Genomic DNA, 24,917 nt, shown 5'->3' with positions numbered 1-24,917 from the left:
GTTTTTTTAATATGTGGATTTGAAGCGTATTTTGGAATTGAAAGAATTGATACCTTATTATTGGAGTCGAGATTTTTAAAGAATTAAGTGGTAAGTTTTTAAATGAATTTCTTAAGAGGGGGGGGGGTAATCAAGAGCTTTGTGTATGTTTGTATTAGGCCTAACCACTGACAGCTATAAAATCTTCTAATGAAATTAGTTTGTTGAAGTTCTATGATTCTTAAATTAGATTTAGCATTATATCCCCAACCTGGACATGCGTATGCTAAAACTGGACACAAATAAGCAATGTAAATAAGTATTTTGTTGTCCCTAGACATTCTAATGTTCCGAGAAATTAAAGGAAAGAAATTGCGAGTTAGGTCTCTAAACTTGTTTTTAATATAAATGAAGTGCAGTTTCAGGGTGAGTTTATTGCCTAAAGTAACGCCTAATTATTTACATTCCTTACCACGGAAAAATTTGGTTTTTAATTTTAACGGGGTAAAATTTACATTTGACCTGATTCTTACTAAACATAATAGCTTCAATTTTGCTAGCGTTTTTGATGAACGAGTTTTCAAGAGTCATAAGGTGGTTTTTTTGTCCAATTAAATATTTTTACATTTTAAAAAGAAGTGGGTAGTTGACATAACATTTAGTTTTAACTCCTTATGCATTTGTTAAACTTTTAATTAAATTATTTCTTTTATTTATTGCAATTGTTGCTTTAATTTTTATATTCTGAGCAAAATTTCAATTGTGTTTTGAACTACACTCTTCGCCACAGTTTATCATACAAAAGAAACTTGCCTTAGGATAATACCTATATCATCTTTGTATTCACACCAAAGATATTCCAACATAAAAAAATTTACATTTTTATATTTCAGATTCAACCAATACGTGGTGGCATTCGACGGAATCCTGTTTATTCATTACTAAGCAAATTCAGCAAATATATGAATTCCCTGGGTATTCAGGCAGTGATTTTGGAGCCATCAATGCTGTTTTGCGCAATTTCCTCTTCAAATAAATACAATTTGTTAATCAAGGACTTTAATCCCCATGAATTTCAAGGTTCTCATCAGACGGTAACGGTGGGGATTTTCGAAGACGACGCAAAGATTTTGGATGAAACAATTTGGGTATATCGTATTTTTATCATTGTCTTTCTTGGTTTCTAAGATTAAGAAAGTTGGTTACAACTATAGAAAAGTATAAAGAATGAATTTAAATTTCATTTTATTTCATCAGAGCTTGTATTTTTTTGCTTTTATATAATTTACTTCAAACGTGTATCAAGTTTCTAAATAAAAGTTTTAAACAAATTTTATTAACGCTCTAAAAAGTTACATTTTTTTTCAATAAAAGAACTAAAGATTATACTGAGCAACTTGAAATTTTAATCACATTTAGTAAAATATCTGGGAAACTGAGCTTCGTTTGGCAATGTTTCTGTAAAATCATGTTTTTTCGGAGAAAATATTTAGATACGAATCACATACTGATTACCTATGATTATTTTTTAATCTTACCTGCATGTGAACTGGTCATTTAAATGAAAAAAAACCTGAATGCACTTTCTTAGTTTAACATGTTATTCGAAACAATCTGCTATATTATAGTATTAATTTTACAGTTTATCTAAGATTACTTATATTTTTGAGTTTATATAATTCTAATGATTACTACTACAGTAAATTTCGTATGCGCTTGCTTGTTAACCAAGTTAGATTGATTCTGTAATAAACTCCTTATGCACTTCGAGTAATTATTGTAATAAAATCGAAATTAAACTAACCATGTCACTAAAGTAAAATATAAAGTTAAGTAACTGGATATCATGTTTAAGAATTTTGCTGTAATTAAACACAGTTGTGAATAAAAAAAATTTTGAAAATGCATGAAGCAAATGCAAATTTAGAACTAAAAAAAATTAAGAAGATTTTACAATATCTACGTTAGAATTTTGTCTGATGTAATTAATGTCCTGTTGCGAAGCCACATGAGAGTTGTTTTTGGATGGATGGTGTTCTTAATGTTCAGCAATTTGTTATTTTTAATCGATGCTATGCTATTTTTAATCGTAATTTTGATGACATCATCTAAGGTGCGACTTCATTGTCCAGAATGAGGAAATCTGACATACAATAAGAATTCAAAAAGCATCTAACCAACAAGCATAACAAGTCTTCTGCTGAATCAATATGAAAACTTGCCATCCTCTGATCCTGATGTCAAAATTTGCCACTTGGATGCCGTTACATACACTTTAGAATGAAGGTTAATAAGTTGAAAATAAGCTGAAGTATTTGGTATGGATTAAAAATGTTAAAACATTTTAATGCTTGGGCACTGATGTAATAAGTAGATTCGGATAGTCAAGTGATAAAATCTCGGCTGGTAACTAGTTTCGATATTTTGTTACCGTTTCTTGTGGCGTTTTAAGAATTCCCTCTTCCATTTGGAAACTGTCTCCTGTAGTGTCTAAGTTCGATGTAAACCATTGCTTACAGTGACTGACTTGGATTGCTCTTCCTCAGTGAAGGTCTTTAGTCCATTTTGCATTGTGTATCTTGTTCCACGGGGGATTTGAAATATATATAAGTCTGGTGTTTGTTAGTTTCATCTTTCATTAAATGTTTTATCCGATGGTATGAAGTTCCTTTTCGTCTATCTAATAGCAATTCCAGTTCAGGGCACAACTACTCAGGAAGGAGATAGCCTCGAGTACGAGGCGGGAGCTACACATATTTCCTAATTGTCTGACAGCAATTCAAAGTTAGGATTTCCATCCTATATTATTTTTCGGGTGTGGAGTTTCTAATTTTTCTTGATACAGCATTTCATCAATGGTAAAATCTTGATTCAGATAAAAATCCGATTATAAGTTCAATAGATACGAGTAGGTAACTTTTCTGGAAATCTTTTAGGGTAATTGGCATGCATTTGTCTTCTGCTTCAATGAAATCCAGGAAAGTCTCCAGAAATCAGTTTGACTTTCAAGGAACGATTATTGCTGAAATGTATATCTATTAATCTTTGAATAATGTTGGTTTAAGATAAAGCCAGAGAGAATAGTACAATTATCTTTCTCCAATTCGTGTTCTTTAGTCATTTCATACTTTAATCCATTAAGCACTGATGTAATCTTAAATAGTAACGTTAATTTAATGAATTAATCCAGACACTTTAGTGACATGTTTAATAATTGATTCATTCCTGATTCTTTTAGGAAGACTCACAGAATAAAACATCGAAATACAGTTTCGAGGCATTCAGGATTCGCAAATGGCTCATAGATGCGCAGCAGGGCGAACACGCTTTGTATAGCGTCCACTTCCTCTTCTCACGTGGTAGTCTTGAGGTGCACGTGGTCGTGCTATTCACGCGGAACGGCTATCTCTGGCATTCCGGAACTGATCTTCCTTCTCGTGACCTTCTCTTCGTTAAAGAAGGAACGTATGAGAAGTAAGCATTTTCTTTTTAAACTTTTGTCCTTGAATCATGATCAAACATTTTATCATAAATAACCAAGAATAAAAAATAAAAGAAAAACGTTAATAATAAATTAAAACCCGCGGGAGTGGCCTTCTCAAAGCTTTTTAGCATACAGATGTTATTCAAAAAGAATGCCTTGTATGGCATTAGCGTGCAATAGTTACGAAATATTAATCCTTGGCGTGAAAATAGCATTTTTACTTAATCTATCGTGTCATCCTTGGCGAGCTTTTTGGCGATCAATTCCTGGCATGTAATTAATAGTAACTGAAAATAGGATTTGTGTTTTATGCACGTTTTTCCCAACCGATTGAAATAAAAATTTGACACAAAACTACATCTGTAGTTACAAAATCGCATGATAAATTGTATATATTTAAGTAATCGTGTTTTTGAATTATTGCATTAATATGTTTTGAAATTACAGACCGACAGATGACAGATTACCAGAATTTGGTAATCATCGACAGTAAAGATGTTAAATCTGTTTACTAGATTTCGCCTATCCAGCCCTCTTTGTTTTGTCGTAATTGTGATAACTTATATTCCTTACTAGTCTTGCTGACAAATTTCTTCTGGACAGAGTTTGCTCAAAATTTGATGAAAATCTACAAATTTTATTTTAGGCCAGTATTCTAAATTTCATCTATCTAGATCAAGGAAGTTTTGAGCTATCGTTATATACAGATGAACAGACGTTTTCCAAAAATGCACTTTTCGAACTCAGAAAGGTCTGAAAGGTGGAGATTCGTCAAAATCTCGGGTTCGAATTTTTTGACGATTAACATTCTTTCTCTGTACTTTATATACGAAGAAATATTTTTAAAATGAGTTTTTATTAGAGTAGGGAAATAATTTTTTGCTTTGATTTTTTTTTGAGGTTTAATAAAATGTAATTTCATATTATGAATATTATGAAACCATGTTTTTTTTCGAATACAATCTAAGGTGAAACAAAATGCTTGGCCTCAAGGCTTAATGAAACTTATCGATTAACTTATAACTAAATTCTGAAAATATTAAAATAATGTTGTCACCGAAAATATGTGAATGTACAAAATTTCAATATTCCTGCACTTCAGGCAGAGAGAGAAAAAAATATATAAAATTTTCCATTTACAAATATGTAAGAATCATCAGATAAGAGTATATAAAAATAAAATGAAATGATTAAAAATGAATTTAAAAAAATCTATTTTCCAAATAGTTTTGATAATTAAGGTTTCAAGTTATATATTGCGTTATTCCTCAACAACAGAACAGTGCGAAGACGGGGAAAACATTTCCAAAAGATAAAATTTAAATAAAAAGGAGTAATGTTACTAATGGAAAAACTCTTTAGAAGCACAAGTATAATAAATTGTAATTTGATATTTAAAATGCCGAATATTACTTGGGATTCCTCTTCTTAATTATAAGAAAAATTCATATAAGAACTTCTTAATTTAATCCGAAAAGGGTTAAATGCGTAGTACTAATAGAGTAAGTAAAAATAAATGCTATGATGTTCAATCTACGAATTTCAGACCACCATGTCCAAAAACTCCATTTTTTGAATTATATCTATCTGTCCATTTGCCTACACTACCGTGAAAAACGATTATACAAGGTGGATGAAATTTTTCTTATTTAGTAGATCTGTACCAATTTTGTATACAATTTTTCAAAAGCAAGATTATTACTCAATTCGTTTGATTGAGTGTGCGTTGAAACTAATCAAAATTGCAAGAAGCTAGAGAGATAAAATCTAGTATGTGATCTATATGTCAAAACTAGATTTGCGATAAATTGTGTAGCGGATCGGTCACTGAGAAGTATACTTACTGTATGACAATACATACTTTGGATTTTTTTATTTAATAAGAAACCAAATACAAAATTCATCATGCTGTGAATATACATAAAAAAATTAGTGGGAATGGGACTTTCCATATTTTGTTTCAACAATCAATATAATAATGTCTACAAAAAAAAATTGGAAATATCTTAGTTTATTAATTGAGTACCAAGGAGACCGACCGTAACTTTTTGTAAAATCGTTTTTTTTTCACGGAAAATATTGTCACGTAGGTTCTTTAGTGTGGAATTCAATGACGCACACAAGAAGTAGAGCTAAACCAATTGATTAACACAACTCTGAACTGAGAACACAGTGAATCTGACAGATCTTCTGCCTTTATACTAGCAGGGAAAGTTCCAGAATACTTTTCTGGAGACAATCAGAAAAGTCCAGAACTCTTGTCTGGTAAACTAAAGAAATGTCCAGAATCTCCTGGAGCATGAAATAAAGGAAAACATAAAATCAAGGAATTAAATATTTACACACTGTGAATCGCATTGTCTCTATCGGGATTCGAACTCACAATCTCTTGATTGAGATCAGTGCTATGACCATTCGGCCATGGAGAGTCGACTGCCTCTTTTCAATGCGGCAATATTTAGATACGAATCACATATTGATCACATATATTTTTCAATCTTACCTATATACAAACTATTCATTTAAATAAAAAAATCATGAATACACTTAGTTTAACATGTTATTCGAAACAATCTACTATATTACAGAATTCATTTTACAGTTTATGTACAGTGCGCGAAAAAAGTATAAGGACAACATGTAATTGCATGAAAATATGCTTTATTTCCATTTCACCTAAATGAACTTTTTATATTTCTTACTTCTGCTGCATAACTTTGTGATAACACTTATACCACATAAAAAACATAATTTAGCTTCAAAATATTGATTTTACAAAATTTAACATTAAAGGAAATACGGAAAAAATTATAAGGACATGTTGTAAAATACTTAAAAAATGTTTCAATAATCAAGAAAACTACCTTTTTTTTCAATCACTTGAATAATCCGAGAGGTCATAGATCCTGAAAGATCTTTTAAAATGTCCACAGATATTTTTTTCCAAGCGTCTTTGATAGCGACGACAAGATCTTGCGTACATTGATACTGTGTGCAGTTTTTATAAACTTCTCGGGCTAGAAGTCCCCATAAGTTTTCGATTGGATTAAGATCGGGACTTCTCGACGGCCAATCAAGTAAATTTACAGAATTAGCTTCAAACCAGAGTTTTGCACTCGCAGAAACGTGTTTCGAAGCATTATCCTGCTGAAAAATTTAGTCCCCTGAAGTAATTAGTGGCGCTTCAGGTAATAAACTTTCTCCTAACATATCAACATACCTGTCCGAATTCATTTTGTGGTTGATAAATACAACTGGAGTGGTTCCATTTGCCGCAAAAGCTCCCCATACCATAACCGAGCCACCACCATATTGACGCCTGGAAAACACTTCCTTGGTCTTTCGCAGATCATACCAAAAATAACGAAAACCATCAGGTCCATGATTGGCAAGATTGAACTTTTTTTCGTCCGAAAAAATTACATCAGCCCACTTTTGACCAAGAGAAATGTATTTTTTGGCAAAGTAAACTCTACTTTTCTTATGATGATTTGTAAGAGGGGGGCGTGACACTAATTTCCCACAAGAAACTTGAGGATGTTTACCCAAAACATTTTGAACAGTCCTTGTTGAGCATGGTAAACACAAATTTTGTCTAACTTCATTTGCAGTTTCTCTTTTCTCGCAAGCTCTCCTTACAATCATTCTTTTTTGTCGACGAGTGAGAGTTTCTGGTCTCCCAGTTCGCTTTTTCATACCATACATCCCAGGATTTCTTAGAAAATTATAAACCACCGTTTTAGATCTCTTGATTCTTTTTGAAATTTCCCATCCACTTAATCCACATTCTCGAAAAGCAACAATTTTTCCTTTTTCAGAGTCAGAAAGTTAAGTTCCTTTGAGCATCGTTTAAAAATTCACACTGAAAGTCGACGAGTGGGAAATTCTTTTCGCAAATCAATCTTTTAACTCGGAATTGTCATTTTATGCTTTCAAATATGCAAATTTTTAAATAATTACTGGAGAAAAAGCAATGTCCTTATACTTTTTTCCGTTTTTATTTAGGTTTAAAAATCAAAATTTAAATTTTAGCAGATTTAAAATTGAAAATTTTAATTACTTTAGGCATAAAATATTTTAGTTTTACTTCTATTTTTGCTGCAAAAATTTGCATACGATTCTGTAAACAAGGCTTCTAGATTTGGAGATTTTTCGCTTGTCCTTATTTTTTCGGACACTGTATCATTACCTGTATTTTTGAATGTATACTCAGTTTTACCGTAGTAAAATCGGGTTCGAGATGGCGCTATGTGGCATTATCAGCATGAGAGCAGTTAGGAAAAGGCTTTAATAGTTATAACTTTTTTGTGGGAAAAAGCGCGTTTTTTCAAGAAAGACACTAATTTAGATGAACTTACACGCGCGTCAGTCACGGTGTTCTGACTACTATACTGTACATCTCACATTTCGAGTAGGAAATTAAATAAATTTATTCTTATAGTTAATTATAAAAAATATTTTTTGCGTGTAAAATCGCATTTTTTCATAAGACACTTATATAGATAAACTTAAAAGGCAAAAATTTATCTTGGATATCTAACATTTGATTCAAATCGTTAGATCCGTTTCCGAGATACATGAAATAAATTTATATACACACAAGAATTGCTCGTTTAAAGTTATAATATTGTTATTCATTTCAATATTTTAGACCATGGTAATCCTTTTTTTTTTCTTTGCAAAAAGCAAAATTTTAATATCCTTGAATATAAAAATTATTCCAAACATCATTAAGGGTTTAGGAAACAACATGTTTGATAAAATATTTTAGTCTGAAACAGTTGCTTTAAAATTCCTTCGAAATTGCTCAGTAGAGATCAAATTCCCTAGTTTACAGGATTCCTTTAAAGTTGACTAATATCTTCAGACAGTTTAGGATATCCTTTCTAAAACTTCTCATTATACCTTTGACGGGAATATTTACCGTAGCTTCGGCCGTGATTGTTTGAGCTAAAACTTGGTGATAAGAGTTTTAATTGGAAAAGTTCGTGTTTTCCAACTACAGAGCAGGACATTATCGACATTTTTTTCCCCGTAATGTATGCGAACAACACCTGTTTTGCAAAGATGCTGTGAAATATTTGACGTTTTCTAAAGAACCGCTATTCAAACTGGCATTTAATGATTTTTACTATCTTGTAAATTTAATGAAAATGGATTGTTAAAAGTTTAGGATCTGCTATTCATGGTAAAAACACGATAATTATTTTAGGAATCTGTTTATTTTGTCTGCTTTGTGTTTGTTATCTACTTTTTTCTAGCATCAATATTTAGACACTTTTTTTCCCGTTTGAAGACTGATGTCTATTGGAAATGCTTTTTTTTTCAAAGGAAAAAAAAAAAAAAAAAATCGAAGATTTGAAAACTTCGTTGACCTTGACATTTCATTTCAGTTTAATTTTAAGAGGACCACACCCAAATTAATACTCTATTGCTTAATATTACTTCAAAATAAGTATTAATATTTATAATTTTATTTTTTTCAAACGTTTGCTTAATATCGCTATAGTTTATAGTTTACCTGTTATTTCAGATCCATGTGTTTTGACCTTGAAGCGTAGGTGAAATAATAGATGGTTTTCGATAAACATGTTTTGTTATTAAGTATCGATTGTTTACATTTCACGTTAGTCACTCTTCAAAAATCTTTTTGATGAAAGGGGTCATATGGCCTATTTGCAAGTCCTTGGTTCCAGAACTCCAATTAAACTTAGAACTTAGAAACTCTCTTATTTTAAAAAGCCATTGTGTTTAATGCCTCAGGTACAACTTCTTTTTTGATTTGTCGTAGAAATTTTTAGATAGTGTTTATTCGTAAGTTTGCTGCCCATCTGCTAACAACTCAAAAGTTTGAGATTAGATTTGCCTAATAGTGTTCTTGGAACATTGTAATGGAATGATAATAATACTAAATTGGATAATAATCAATGTTTTTCATTAAATAATTTGACCACTTTTGTGACTAGTTCGTTCTCCGGTAATAATAGTTCAGTTTAAATTCAATTAAATATCTATTGCATGATTTGAAATTCCAGAAGTATGAAATTTTGATTAATAGTAAAGCCTATGGTTTGAAAGGAGATCCATTATTGATCCATTTATTGAGCGCCTGAAACTTCCTAATGGAGTCAAGTATCATGATAGTGTAGAGCCATTAAGAATTTTAATGCTTGTACGTGCACGTGACTTTTTGAGATAATGAAATTTCACTTCTGATTCCTCATGAGAATTGTGCAGAGGATTAAGAAAAATCCATTCTCACTTAACTTTCAACAAAGGAAGAAAATCACGTGATTTAATATTTGATAAAACAATGAAGGCGGTTTGAATTTCATTAGAATAAAATGTATTATTAAAATTGTAATCAGGGAAAAAATTGCTTAAAAATATAATTTTATGAATTTTAAAAAGCCGCATAAATTCATGTAGTATTTTTTGAGATATCTTTCAACACATTTTTTTTGGTGAAATTGGATTTTCAGCCATACTTTTAATTTAAAGTAAATGTATAACACAGTTGCAATTTAAACCTTATCTAATCTTAAAATGAATGAATGTAAAATTCGATATATCGAACATTACTATGATGAAATAGTCTCTATTATCACACGAATTCTTATTAATAATAAGTCATAATAATGCCATTATGTATTATTAACATTTGTTTACTATAAAACATAATATATTTATATATTTTATGATTAGAAGTTTTATTAACGAATTCAGTTGGATAATATACATTTAAAATATACTCTTTGATTATGAATACTGTATTTAGAATGCATTGGTTCTGAAATAGAAAATGCTTTCATGATGGTACCTTCACTTTTTGTTCTTATTTGATAAGAGGGAAAATTTGAAGTTGAAAACTATTAGCTTAATAGAATATATATTCGATACGCTTATGAACCAGTGATCTAACCTATTGACCAAATAATGACTGTTGATTTAATCTATTATCCTGTGATGAACTATTGGTTTTAACTTATTGAGTTGTAATGGATGATTGGTTTTAACTTATTGAGTTGTAATGGATGATTGGTTTGAAACTATTAAATTTATTGAGATGTGATGGTCGATTGCTTTTAAATCTATTGAGATGTGATGGTCGATTGCTTTTAAATCTATTGAGATGTGATGGTCGATTGCTTTTAAATCTATTGAGATGTGATGGTCGATTGCTTTTAAATCTATTGAGATGTGATGGTCGATTGCTTTTAAATCTATTGAGATGTGATGGTCGATTGCTTTTAAATCTATTGAGATGTGATGGTCGATTGCTTTTAAATCTATTGAGATGTGATGGTCGATTGCTTTTAAATCTATTGAGATGTGATGGTCGATTGCTTTTAAATCTATTGAGATGTGATGGTCGATTGCTTTTAAATCTATTGAGATGTGATGGTCGATTGCTTTTAAATCTATTGAGATGTGATGGTCGATTGCTTTTAAATCTATTGAGATGTGATGGTCGATTGCTTTTAAATCTATTGAGATGTGATGGTCGATTGCTTTTAAATCTATTGAGATGTGATGGTCGATTGCTTTTAAATCTATTGAGATGTGATGGTCGATTGCTTTTAAATCTATTGAGATGTGATGGTCGATTGCTTTTAAATCTATTGAGATGTGATGGTCGATTGCTTTTAAATCTATTGAGATGTGATGGTCGATTGCTTTTAAATCTATTGAGATGTGATGGTCGATTGCTTTTAAATCTATTGAGATGTGATGGTCGATTGCTTTTAAATCTATTGAGATGTGATGGTCGATTGCTTTTAAATCTATTGAGATGTGATGGTCGATTGCTTTTAAATCTATTGAGATGTGATGGTCGATTGCTTTTAAATCTATTGAGATGTGATGGTCGATTGCTTTTAAATCTATTGTGCTTTAATAATGAGCTATTAACTTATTTCAAAGTAATAGATAACTAATTTTAAATATATTCAACTATATTGAACTACTAATTTTGCTAATCAGGTGCAATTAACTACCCATAGTGATTTATTGATGTAAATACAATGCATTATTTTTTAGATCTTTACTATTGTGCTGAAACTAAATTTTTGTACACGTAGCTTCACCACTTTTCCTTTGACATTAAAAGATGACCAAAACCTGAATCTGTATTTGCCAAGCAGCCCTGCGCAATTCTTGCTCCAGATTCCACATTCAGAATTCTTAAACTGTCAACCTTCGGAAGAAGTGAAAATATTTCCTCACCCAACTTTGACCGAAGATCAGCTGGTAAACAGAGCTGTTATCGCTATTCAAGAGTTGAAGGCTTCTTTTCAAACGCATTTCGTGACCTTCTGGATCTGGACAGAATCTTTGAGTGGTAAGTTAAAAATGAGTGATTAGAATAATATTTAGAATATATCAATAAAATGATGCATAATAACAATTGATACGCGATTCAAATTTCCAGTTTTAAACATAATGGGATGACAATGCTTTAGGTTTGATTCGTCTTATTTTTGAAAATATACGTATTTTTTTTTGAAATTATATATATAGAAAACGAATATGCATAAAAAATATATTTTTATAGCAATGCAGTGTCTGTAAAGCAGATTTTGAAAAAAAAGATGCGTCCAGTGTAAAGTGAGTTTTTGGAGATATTCTGGAAATTATCAAATATTTTATGGCTCCTCAAAAAAACATAATTTTAATAAAAAAAAATTATTAAAAAATTGAGATCTGCGATCGCAAATTTCATGTTATGTGAGAACCTCATTATATTTTAAAGTCACGTGGTATCTCGAGGTCAGAATATTTTTTTGCGAAAATTCGGTTTTAAATGTCTTGGAATGCTCACGTGACTACTGTATTGCGCAATTGTCAACTTTTAGAAAAGTGACCGTTTTTTTTTTTTTTTTTCATCTCAAAATTGTTCGAGCTCAGCCAGCTAAAAAAATTAAAAATTAAAATTTTTTAAATTTATATATATGTACCTTTGGGTACCTCTACTCTCTGTTTCGCGTTGATTTCCGTTTTCTTTGTGTTTCTTCGGGAGGAATCTGAAACGCACCATACTCTTTATTTTCTGTCCGTGCATTTTGTGGCTTCCAGAACCTGAAACCAAAACATGTTCTCAAATTGGCGTATAAAAAAAGTAATATTTTTTTATAGACTTTTCAAACACGATTGTGGAAAGGGGAATTTTAACATTGTATAGTTTTTACAGCATAAACATTGAGATATTATAAATGGAATCTTAAAAATGACATGCATATCTGTAGTAGTGTTTCAAATATTAAAAAGAATACTAGATATTTCCACGATTGAGCGGTACTGTCTTGACAGGTCTATTTATTGAGAGACGAAATATTATTTTTTATTGTTTCTATTGATCTATTGGAAGTAATAATTGCGACTTTATATATGACTAAAATTATAAAATCTTCATTAGATCTAGGTGAAATATTTTAGTTAAATTTTTAAGTAAATTTTCTGATTTTGAGAAAGAAGAATTTTGTTAAATAGCATTTTTTTTTCAAATCATTTATATTTTACTATTTTTAATATTTATTTATTAATGGCTTTCTGAGCAATGAATGCATATTTACGAATTTTTAAGTAAGATTTTAAGAATCAGTCTTGTTGTTAAAATACTATAAATTTCATTTGTCTTAAGGATTATAAATATTGCCTTATTTGTAAATGAAAGTCAAAGATAGTGGCTACCTTTTACTTTCCATACTCGAAAGTATTTTTTTTCCTATCAAGATTATTAAAAGGAATTTTTATCTATATTTACTTACGATATTTTACTGTTTAGAATTACCGTTATCTGTTTTTTAAATATAATTTTATATTTTTCCTAAAATATGCAAATTACGGTATTAACTGCAACAAATTTAATCTTGAGTTTAAGTGACATAGTGGATAAATAATTACCAATACCTGGGAGATAAAGCCTCTCTCGGCAGTTTTTTGTAAGATCGTAAATCATATCCTTTGGCTCTTTTAAAGGTATAAACGAAATGAAATTGAACTGAAAACGATGGATTGAACATGAAAAAATGTATGGTCCGAAGCACTAATCATTACTCCATATATTTGATATAACTTGTGCAGGTCATGTATCAATAATGTCAAAATTTAACTATAAAAGTTGGTTTACTTTGTGCAAAGCGCGTGTTTTCAGGAAATACACCTATATAGATAAACTTACAAAGCAAAACTTACCGAAATATAAAATTTGATCCAAATTGTTAGAAGCATTTTCGAGATACGTGAAATAAATAAATTTATATATATAAATATTGCTCGGTTAAATGTATAAGATTATTTTTGCATTGTTTTTGATTAACAAATCCAATTAAAAATATAAACTGTTTTGCTTCGAAATTAAATGGGTGATTAGATTAATAAAAACTTATAATTAACTCAAAATTAAATTTTATCAGAAACAGCTTCTGCAATTTTACTGCATCCATCAAATTGATATCTCTGTAAGAAAATAAGCCACAGCTTCTTTCTAAATGTAAGTCAAAACATCTTAGAGGTAGAGGGAGAGAGAGCATTTGTAGCAAACAGAAAAATGAATAAATGAATAGAACGATGGAAGACTAAGGTATATATGTTTCTGATCTATGCCTTATCTATCCTGATCCTGATTTATCTATATCTAGAAAGACCAAAATGGTTTAGTTTACAATGAACTGTTGCATTTGCAGTAAATAATTAATGGTGAATATTACATGTAAAGACAATCAATTTCAACAATGTATAGAACTGCATTTTAAGAGATCTAAATAACTTGGCCTGTCTTTCGAAAGTATTTTCATCATTTTAATTCAATATGACTAGGAAAAACTAATTTTAAACCTGATATTTTCTTCAAATATCGCCAATTTCAAGTTTGTTTACTGTTATAATATCGTTTTATTCTTTTCTATTCATTGATGTTCTTCAAGCACATTATAAACGTGCATTTAGAACATCAGCCCATTCAAGCCGAATGTTATGGGCATGCTCATATCTTATTGGCACAGCTTGTACAAAAATGTCCTTTGCATTCTTAAATAAAACCTACATCTAACATTCTCAATATTCCCATCGTATGTAGGTATACTTTGTGTGTTAATAGTACCTTACCGTTATACTTAATTTCTTAGTTTCGCTAGTAATTTTCTGGTTTCAGAGGATAAAAATGCATTAGTACTCGAAATAAAACTAACTTTATCCATTAATTTGTATTAAAAAGCCTTTCAGTAAAAATGTCTTCGACATAAAATCTGCATAATGGATCTGATTATACAAATAGGTGCTACAATATTTCACGTTAATGGGGCAACTGGATTTTTTTCAATTTCCTTTTTTTTCCAACCATCGCCATATGTACAGCTCTTAATGAATTATTTCCGATGGACCTAGTTTTTGCAGAAAGAAATAATGGATGCTTTGTTTCTAATGCAGAGTACTTGGGATTAAAGTGTTCTTACTCAGTTTGCTATAGGAAAAAAATAATCCCAAGAACGCGAAATCTTGATGGGCAAGCATTTCAGAATATGTAAACGAATAAAATAAAAGCAATGGAAAACACCTGGTCAAATACAAGCGCGTTTCCTCTTTGAATACATTATTAAAGAGATAACCAGTAATACTAAAATATAATGTTTTATGCTTAATATATGTCTGGATTTTTTTACATTAAACATTCTTATTCTGTGTATAAAGAGTTTTTATCACTCAATTTATCGAAAGAATACCAGTCTAAAAACAACACTTAAAACCAATCAATATATCGAAATACGTAAAAAAACATTAATTATATACTTACTGAAAAACCTATATCGTATTTGTTTCTTCGCTTAAGAGCCAAAATATTTATACTGATTACTCAATTTCTTGTCATTTTTTTTGTTCACGGTTATATAAAGGAAAGACATTATTAGAAAAATGATGTTTGAAATTATTTTTGAAAAAAATCACTCGGAAACAAAATTGACTTAATTAAAAGCTTATTTTTGAAATTTTAAAATGAGGAATTTTTTTTCTATAATGGACTCCAAACCGAGTGAAGAAAATTATTAAACTTTCCATTGATTTTTAATTAAAATCTAATCATGGTTTTGAAAAATATTTTTAATGATTGCATTCTAAAGAAGTGAATTGGGTAAAATGTTGTAGCTCTTAATTACAGTTTGCTCTAATTAGATTAATTTTACAGCTTGCAATTTACAGATAGTACTACTACTTATAAAATTTACTATGTGAGGAAATAATATTTCAAAAAAATTACTTTGCTTTATTAAATTAAACTAGAGATTTTGGATAATTTGGAAAACAGTATGCTAATGACAACGATTGCGATTAATGTAGTATGAATGACAACTGAATAAGGGCTATTATTTCTTTATCGCCTATTGTTATTCCACTTTTTCGTATAGAGGGAATATTGTAATCATTAAAAAATTCGAGCTTGAGATTTAGACGAATCTTGACATCTTTGAGTACAAAAAACATATTTGTTTGAAATGTGTTTTTTGTCTGTCTGTGACAAATAGAATTAAAAAATTCTTTGATCTAGACGAATGGAACTTTGTATACTGTCTTTATATCAAATTTGTAGATTTGCATGAAAATCTGTGCAAAAGATGTTTGTCTCCGGCTTCGAATATAAGTTAACACGATGATTACATAAAGAACAGAGCTAGATGAGAGAACATATTTCATATCTATAGTGTAGATAGATACCTATCAAATTTTGAACCAAATTCAACGAGGGTCTGTTGGCCTGTATTTTCAAAAATATGTAAATGCGATAAATCAAATACGCAATGATCTAAATATATCAAATTTGGTATAAGGGCCTGGATAGCCTGGTTGGTAAGGCGTTGAATTCACGTCCCTTGGGTTGCGAATACGAACCCCGCCGGCCAAAGACTTCTCGTGTGTATGGTGGCTGGTGCACGTATAAATTTGTCGTGGTCGCAAAGTCCTTCATGTCGAGAGTAACACCACTGGGGCTACTGGATTAGGGTGGATCGTTCTCTGATTCAGGTCTAAATGACGATCTGTGGATGATGAATGAAATGCATGAACGAAGGCCGCCCCGTAAAAAGGGTTGTGACGTGTGTGTAGCTAAGTTGTACTCTTGGTCCTAGATGGCGCTACTGAAAAACAAAAGACGCGTCCTTGACTTAAAATCACTGACTTCTAAAATCGGTGGGCTTGTATGTATGTGACAAGTGCCATTAGAAACAACAACAAATCTGGTATAGGATTTTGTGACTGTGGGTCAGAGATTAATCTCTCAAACCGTGCTAAAGATCTGGGGATAGATTCCGTAAAGCTCTAAATTAACACTCAAGGTTAATATTTTGTAACAATTGTGCTTCAATGCAGGGCAAGACTTTCTTTGAGATAACATCTTTTTGGAGAGTAGGCTAGCAATTTTTGGGAAGGTAAATCCTGCTGATTTTAAAATATTTTTCGTCATTCATTTTTTTCATATCTAAAATGCCGATTAACAAGATTTGGCATTCTTAAGTCCGAACTTTTATTTAAGTGATGAGCGTTTACCGTATAAGAATACTCTTTAGTATTATTCATACCACTATTTATTTTACAGTTTTTAATGAGTTGTTTAATTGCTACCTCTAATTTTTTAATTCTGGAGTCGATATCCAACAATTCATCTTCACCTTCATCCATTTCAGATTCATTCTTCACAGTGTCACAGTATTTTTCACGTAGTTCGCAAGCGGAAGATTTTAAATTTTCTATTCTATTTAATTTTGTTTGTAATTCGATTTCAGCACTGAATTCTTCATCCAGTTTATCCAAAGATAACAGATTTTCGAAACGAATTAAAGGAGCTTTGAAGCTCCCTTTTTTTATTTAGTTTTTCCATATTCTTGAAATGAAAGTTATTCGTACACAAATATTCCACGAAATTAGGGGTCGTGGTGGCCTGGTGGTAAGGTCTTGGCTTGTGGGCCAAAGGGTTAAAGGTTCGAGACCCATTCCACCGAAGAACCGCCGTGTACGGGGGTCTGTTGCACGATATATCCGTCAAGGCCAAACGTCTTCTCATTGTTGTGGTGTGGAGAGGGGATATGCCAGCTCAGGTATCGTCCTCGACCTCTGACCGCGGTTCAAAATTATGAGGTCAAAATAGCCCTAGTGTTGCTTTAAACGGGACGTTAATATAACTAAACTAAATTAAATTCCATGAAACTAATCCATGTGAACGAAAACGAATTCCTTCAAAAACTCCGGCTCGACGGACCAAAATGTAGAATACTAAATGGACTATATGCATCACTTTTTCTATAAACTTTCGACGACTGCTGGTTCGTTTTCGTTCGCATGGATTAGTTTTGTGGAATATTTGATTGTGTATCAATAATTTTCAGTTAATGAATAGGGAAAAACTAGATATTAAAAAAGGGAGCTTCAAAGCTCCATTAACTAATACAGTAGAGTATTATTTATGGGTTCTTCATTTACAAGTTTACATTTATACGCTTTTTTATTGCAGTTTCGATTTATTTAAACTCATTGTATGATATGATTTCATTTATACGAATACAAATTGATTATACACCATATTTGGTTTTGTAAACTTAAAGCCCATGAGAAAATATATCATTTTCGAGGAACATATCAAATGTGGTTTTAATACTTTAATTTCGGAATTTATCTCAATTTACAAATTAATAGAAGACATTTTATCATGGCAAATTTTCAAAATCCTTGCGATATGTTTACAGTGAAAAGTCCATTAAGCTCTGTGACAAATGATGACATTTTATTTTCTATTCGAAAACACCAATACACAGGTAATAATGAAACAAAGTCAGAGCATACATTGGATTAACTTTTAGAATAGTAGTAAGCAGCAACACACAAGCCGAAAAATGGTTATGAACACCCATAATAGCACAAGAAACTCAGAAAAGTCTAGCAGGAGAGAAACCTCACTCAACTACTCGTATCTCGATTCGTCTGCTACAATATTTACTTCAGTTAAATGACTACTGACAGCATCTCACTGCTTCCGGGATTTTATAGCCACCGTGTTTGGGTTTCAAGTTTTCTGAAAAGATGTATTCTCACTTCTGATTGATATATGGCGAAATTTCTAGCAATTTCAAAAATTTTCCTTTTTGTCGCCAAATGGTTGTCATAGCCGAGAGTCACTAACTCGACATTCCTTCAGCATCCATTAGAATTATTTTTGAAACTACCTTCCTTGCCAGATTTACGGCTCAAAAAAGCAATATTACAAATTCGTAATAATATTAATGTGTTTATTTAAATCATGATAAAGAATGTTGAAGAGATTATTATATTTTCCCCATTCTCCAAAGTAGTCATGGATTTCATTGAGAAAGTTAGATCTTATTTTGTTTTTATTCTTAACATTATTAAGAAAATATAAAATTAATTTAATTGACTTACAATGCTTTATATGCTGCATCTACATTATCAGTAGGGTAGATGATAATTCAATATTTTTTTAAACTTAACACCTACAGGTATGCTTATAAATGTTGAGAAATATGCATAATTATTATACTCAAGATATGCGTTAAATGTATAATTATTTTTTCATATTAGGGCAAACATTCAGTTTAAAAAAAGTTGAATGTTTTCAATACTATGTCGCAATATACTGATTCTTGAAAAACATAAGTTATTATTTTTAAATGATCAGGTGTTAATAGTAGTAATAGCAATCAAATTAGTTTATTAAAATTTCTATTTGTCTTTTCAAGCCACTGCTTTGAAAGACCTATAAATATTTTATTGCATTTGAATTCAATATTAAAAGAACATTACCGCAAAAGACATCCAATTCATATTTTTTCATCAAATGATTATTATATTGATCCAAAATAATTTTTTAAAGTCTCATACATATACCATTATTCCTTAATAGATTCTTTTTTTTTATCAAATTGATTTTTTTAATTGATAACTTTAATTACGGATGAATTTTGAGATTTGAATATTTTTTTGTGAATAAACCCACAATATTTCAAGATGTTTTCTATGATTTTAATTTATAAAGATGACAAGGCAGCAAAGAATTAATTCTATTACAAAAGTTTTCAAGATTAATAAAAGAATTTTCCAGGTGAATTTCATAAATTTTTAGTATTTTTAATTTGAAATTAACAGAACTTCCCTGAAGTTGATTAAATTCTTCCGGCCGTTGCCATTCAGATGAATAAAACTTTTATCCTTTTATTTCAGAAAAAGAAATATTGTCTTAACAGAAGACCATTAAAAGAAACCAGAAACCTAAACTAAATTAAACAAAGACTTCTAATCTTAAATAAAGGCTTTCAGTCCAAATTTCTCATTCTTTTTTTGTTTGGATAAGCCTTTACCGCCATCGTGGAAACTAATACATTGTTTAAGATCGAGCTCTTTCTATAGAAACCAATCATCTTACGCAAACGTGGTGGATTTGTCAACCCACGGAAACTTAAGGTAAACTTAAACTGCTGAAGAATTTGCAAACTTTTATCATCCATTTATCTACAGAATGGTTTACCTTTTTCTTGTCGATAATGTAACATCAGGTTTCCTAAAATGCTATGTTCTAATGACTAAAAGCATGACTTTTTCTGGTTTTTTTTCAAAGAATTGTTACGTTATATCTAATGCTACTTCTTACTTACGGTAATCCTGTAGCTAGAGGTAAGACAAGCTGTATCTTTCGGTTGATTTAGTGCGATAAAGAAAATGCTCTTCGCTTTTCTTCGGGTGCTTTTATAGGCTCTGATCAGGTGACGATTCTCATCTAATGCAATGATGTAGGTGTTTCGGGGTGGGGAAAAGGTTAATGGATGTTTCAACTGCGGGGCGTTCGAATTTAGTCTTTCACGATCGACCTCAGACTTATTTATGGTTGTACGATCTTTGCAGTTATCTGGGTTAAAGATATTTATTGTCTTTATACTTTGGATGGCAATAGCTTGTTAAAGAGATCGCAAACAATTTGGCAACATTTTGGGGTGGTCAAAGAATAAAATCTTGTGGGTTATACTGAAACAAATAAGGTGAATGCACTTGTTAACATTCTAGAGTGAATCAACTTTTTTTAACCCTACCCTCCAGCTGCTTGTCACGCGATTTCCGCGGGTTGGCAATCAGTCCATTTTCTATAGCATCCCACGTTTTTCACAGTTTAGAGTATTCATTTTTTACGACTACAGATTTTTATTATATTATTACCGTTTAACATCAGTTTACTTTATTTGAAAAATATTTGAACTTATTTGCAAACATCGCATCTAAATATAAAATTTAAAAAAATTACGCTGTCAGACGGTTAAATTTCTAGTTAGAGATGCATCTTATCTCGATCTTATCTTAAATCTTAACTCGATTTCATTTTGAAGATTTACCTTATACATGTTTTTTTATGTGTATTAAGTATAACATAAGGAAGTAATCTGGATATTAAAAAAATTTCTGGCTAAAAGTACACTTAAACATGAGCCAAAACTTCGAGATATTTTTCATATTAATACTGAAAATTTTCTTCATGCAGTTGAAATATAAGAATTATTTTAAAAATCCTTTTGAGACAATTAAATAGTTTTCTTTTAATAAATAAAACATGAAAATCAAGTTAATTGTTAAAAGGGTCTTTTCGAATTTAGCTACCTTTTCTGCAATAGCTCTTTGTACGTATTTTTGTTCTTTAATAATAATAAAAAAATATATATTTCGTCTGCTCACAAAAGTTGTACTTTTCTTGCTTTCTTTTGAGTTTCTGCAAATTGACTTAATCTTGCTTTTAAGAATCGCTAAATCATTACTTTAAAACCAATAAAAGCATTGGCAAAAGATTTGTATTAAAATAATTTAAAGTGTGGGGAAAAGCAACATTTTAGTTGAATGTTACTTAAAAATTTATTAAATATTCAAGTGCATTGAAAAGTTGACACTTATTCTTGTTATATATATATATCTATACTTATAATAAAGCTCAATGTGTGTGTGTGTGTGTGTGTGTTGGCGCTCTACAGGCCAGGTCATTTGACATACAGCTACCAAATTTGGTACATGTATACCTTAGAGGTCGGGAATGTGCACCTGGGGTCCCTTTTTTTGAAATTTTAATTATTAATTAAAAACTAACTTTCCCGCCAAAAAAATCTTCCATTTTCCCCACCGCCAACTTGAACGCCAAAAAAATCTTCCATTTTCTCCACCGCCAAATGAATAAGACTTCAGCTTTTTTTTTCTCCCAACAGTAATAAGGCTAGGGTTAACATTTTTCGGCGGATTATTTCAAACGATTCTGTTTATTTTCTTAATGTTTTATGCATTTAAAATTAAACATTGTTAATTAATCCATGTTTCAGATTCATTCTGAAGTACTTTTGAATTAAAATAACACAGAATAAAGGAAATTAAAAATGTATAATCTGCATAGCGTTACCCCAACTGGCGTAGAAAAATTCACGCATTTGCCTTACCGGAGCTGGCGGAGAAAATTCACGCATGCGCTTTCAGACTGTTGCCATGACAACCGTTATCAACGGATGATTTAAATTATTTTTAGGTTAGTTGCATGCTTTTGTAAGTAAATTGTATTTATGTCAGTTATATATTTTTTGTATATGCTTATAGTTTTAAGTACATCGTTTTTTAAGTAGTTTTTTAAACCTGTTTTCGACCGATTATTTTAAACGATTCCTTTTATTTTCTTAGTGTTTGATGCATTTAAAATTAAACATTGTTAATGAATCGATCTGTTCATGATGAATCTGAGAAATTTTTGTTGACAAATTCTTGAGATATTACATAAATTAAGAAAGATATTCTTTAGTGCCCATAAAGTTTAAACGCTCAGTGACTCTGTTATCAGTAATCATATTATAAAAAAATGCTTTGTTTCAGTAAAATTTATTATGATATTAATTTCAGATTAATTCTTTCCACTTTAATTTAAAGCATAAATTCTACGGGAGCTAACAGAAAATTAGAGAGATAATATTACGTTATGACTGAAGGCCTTTATAATATTATGAGTGAATTACATGACTATCAAAATTTGAAGCTTTAAAATATTTGATGAAGAAGCTATTAAAGTAGGATTTACATAAAATATTTAATTATTAAAATTTTAACGAGCATTAAGATTGGCGAACCGGCTGGTCACCAAAGGCGGCTAGTATATATATATATATATATATATATATATATATATATATAGTAGTCAATTCAGTTCAGTTCTTTAGATGTGGAACATAGATATTGTTCTAAATCTGTATTGCTTCTCTGCGCATAATAATGATGATGATGGCGTGTCCGCGTTACCACGGAAAGGGGGTGCAGTAGCTTCTGAGGGTAAAGAGCCCTGAGCACCCGAGGGCAGAAGTCTGACTTCTAGTTCATATGAAGATGAAACTCACACATTCGCTTGCACAACTCCTTTTTACAGGCGGGCACATTCACACACCTCACAGATGAAGAACAGCCATGCTCGAACCCAGGACGCCCAGGTCATGGGGAAAACGCGCTCTCCCTAGGCCAGGACGCAGGAGCGCATAATAATAAAGAATCTTATAGATAATTTAATGGCTTCTAAGTGGATGTCATGTTATTGAACCGCGATCTTGAGAACAGACTTGGCGACCATTTGTGGATTTGGCACAGCCAATTCAGATGGTTTGAGAACAGGATTGAAAGGTTACGAATGTTTGATAGTTTTGGTGATATCTCCATTAGGGTTCGAGTTCCCCGTTTGTTCTAGGATATTCGATGTCCTGTCACCGGCGCTACAAAATCAGACACGCACAGACTAGAATAGTCAAACAAGTTGACAGGAACAGAATGGATTCTCTTTTTATAGCGTTGGTATCCAATGAGTTCTTTCCGCGCACTTCGTGCTATTGCATTTGTTTGACAATAATCTTCTGCTTGTGCATTATTAATTTCTGCAAGCATTGTTTTTTATATTCTTCTTGTTTGTTTTGTCATCTGTGTTTCTGGTTTTTGTGCAGAATAAAATATTATTCGTTATAGACTAACTGAATTATTGTATCATCCTAACATCTTCCTTATGGTAAGTGTTCTAGCACTCCCATTATTGCATATGTACCCTAGCGCAGGGAGATAAAATCAAAATTTGTGATCGAATTTGTATTTCGCTAATAATAGTATATATCGATGCACGCTGTGTGCGAATTAATTGCAATATATTGAGGGTAAAAGTGGCGTAACATTTTTAAAAGGAAATTACTGTTTATGTATTTTTTTTGTAAACAGAAAGATTAAAAACATCAATATTCCATGAGATTTTAAAATCCTTTTTTAATGATATAATGAAATGCAACTTTATTGATTCAAATGAAGCACACTACTTAAGTTCCCGATTCGCGCCTAGTTGACAATTAATGGCTTCTCAGAGATATATTCAAGAAACTCAATTATATTTAGATTTCTGTGGGACTTTAAGAGACTTATTCAAGCAAATTACTTTAGTACATATTTCACAGCTTGTTTATGCTAATTATTGCAAAACACATCACATTCATCATATAGAAAATTGCGTGGTTTTTGTTTACATGTGCATTAAATAACTTTTCTCAAGTATTCTAAGAATTTTTAAAAGTGAGTATCTCGCATCTCACGCTATTGAGGGGTATGAAACAGACTTCCATTCTTTTAGAAGTGTTTCCAAAACACTTTTTGTAGAAGTGAAACTGAATTTATTCAAACTTACTCTTGTGGAAAGTTTCTCTAAATAGAAAAATTATGTACGTATTTAAAGTTGCTTCATTTAATTTGTCGGAATTCTGAGTGAAAGATGAAAAGGAAAATACTCAGAATACTTTCATATGAATAATTCCAAGAGCTCGAGAAAAACTACTTTTGATCGCATAGAGCTAAATTAACGTTAATGCGACAAAGATTTTTATCATAATTTAAAAGCAGTCACTGTGAAATGGGTGAGAAATATTTTTACATATCTAATAAAGTCGTATTTATATTTTCTTTCGAGCAGAACACAGAAAAATTAGGAGTAGTCTCCGAAATTTTCTCGCATACTTTGTATTAAAGGTGTTATTCCATTTTCTCTTTCCGCATAAACTTATTGTACCTATTTTAATGTTATGGGAGATGCATTTTCACCTTTTAAATTTCATCGATATTATAACATTTTTACGATATTTAACATTTCGATATTTAAAATTTTTGAAAAATTTTCTTTACGGGATATAATTCGCATTTTTATAAACGCTGATACTATTCATTATTGGATGTCTTTCTTTTTATCACGAGAAATTATAAATTTAAACTAACTAAATTGTACGTGATATTTTTTAATACCATTTGTTTGGCTCAGTATAGCCATATTTGGCTCTTGCGCCATTAAATCTTAAAATACCAATACTTTTCGCATAAACATTTTAGAACTTGGGCAATATAGTGTATTACAAGTGCTCCGAGTTTTGTTTTCAGTGTT

The 24,917-nt window shown here is 30.8% G+C and overlaps 1 protein-coding gene across 1 annotated transcript in view; it reads left to right on the top strand.

Annotated features, from left to right (window-relative positions):
- Window positions 1-24,917, top strand: part of LOC129972532 (uncharacterized) — a 66,978-nt gene that overhangs the window by 20,532 nt on the left and 21,529 nt on the right. Inside the window, exons 3-5 of the mRNA XM_056086696.1 lie at window positions 873-1,127; window positions 3,218-3,453; window positions 11,545-11,804. Of these exons, the coding sequence (XP_055942671.1) occupies window positions 873-1,127; window positions 3,218-3,453; window positions 11,545-11,804 (751 nt within the window). The remainder of the gene's footprint in view (window positions 1-872; window positions 1,128-3,217; window positions 3,454-11,544; window positions 11,805-24,917) is intronic.

The sequence above is a fragment of the Argiope bruennichi genome, chromosome 6 (assembly GCF_947563725.1).
Source record: "Argiope bruennichi chromosome 6, qqArgBrue1.1, whole genome shotgun sequence".
NCBI classification, from domain to species: Eukaryota; Metazoa; Arthropoda; class Arachnida; order Araneae; family Araneidae; genus Argiope; species Argiope bruennichi.
This window is presented reverse-complemented; position numbering and strand designations above follow the sequence as displayed.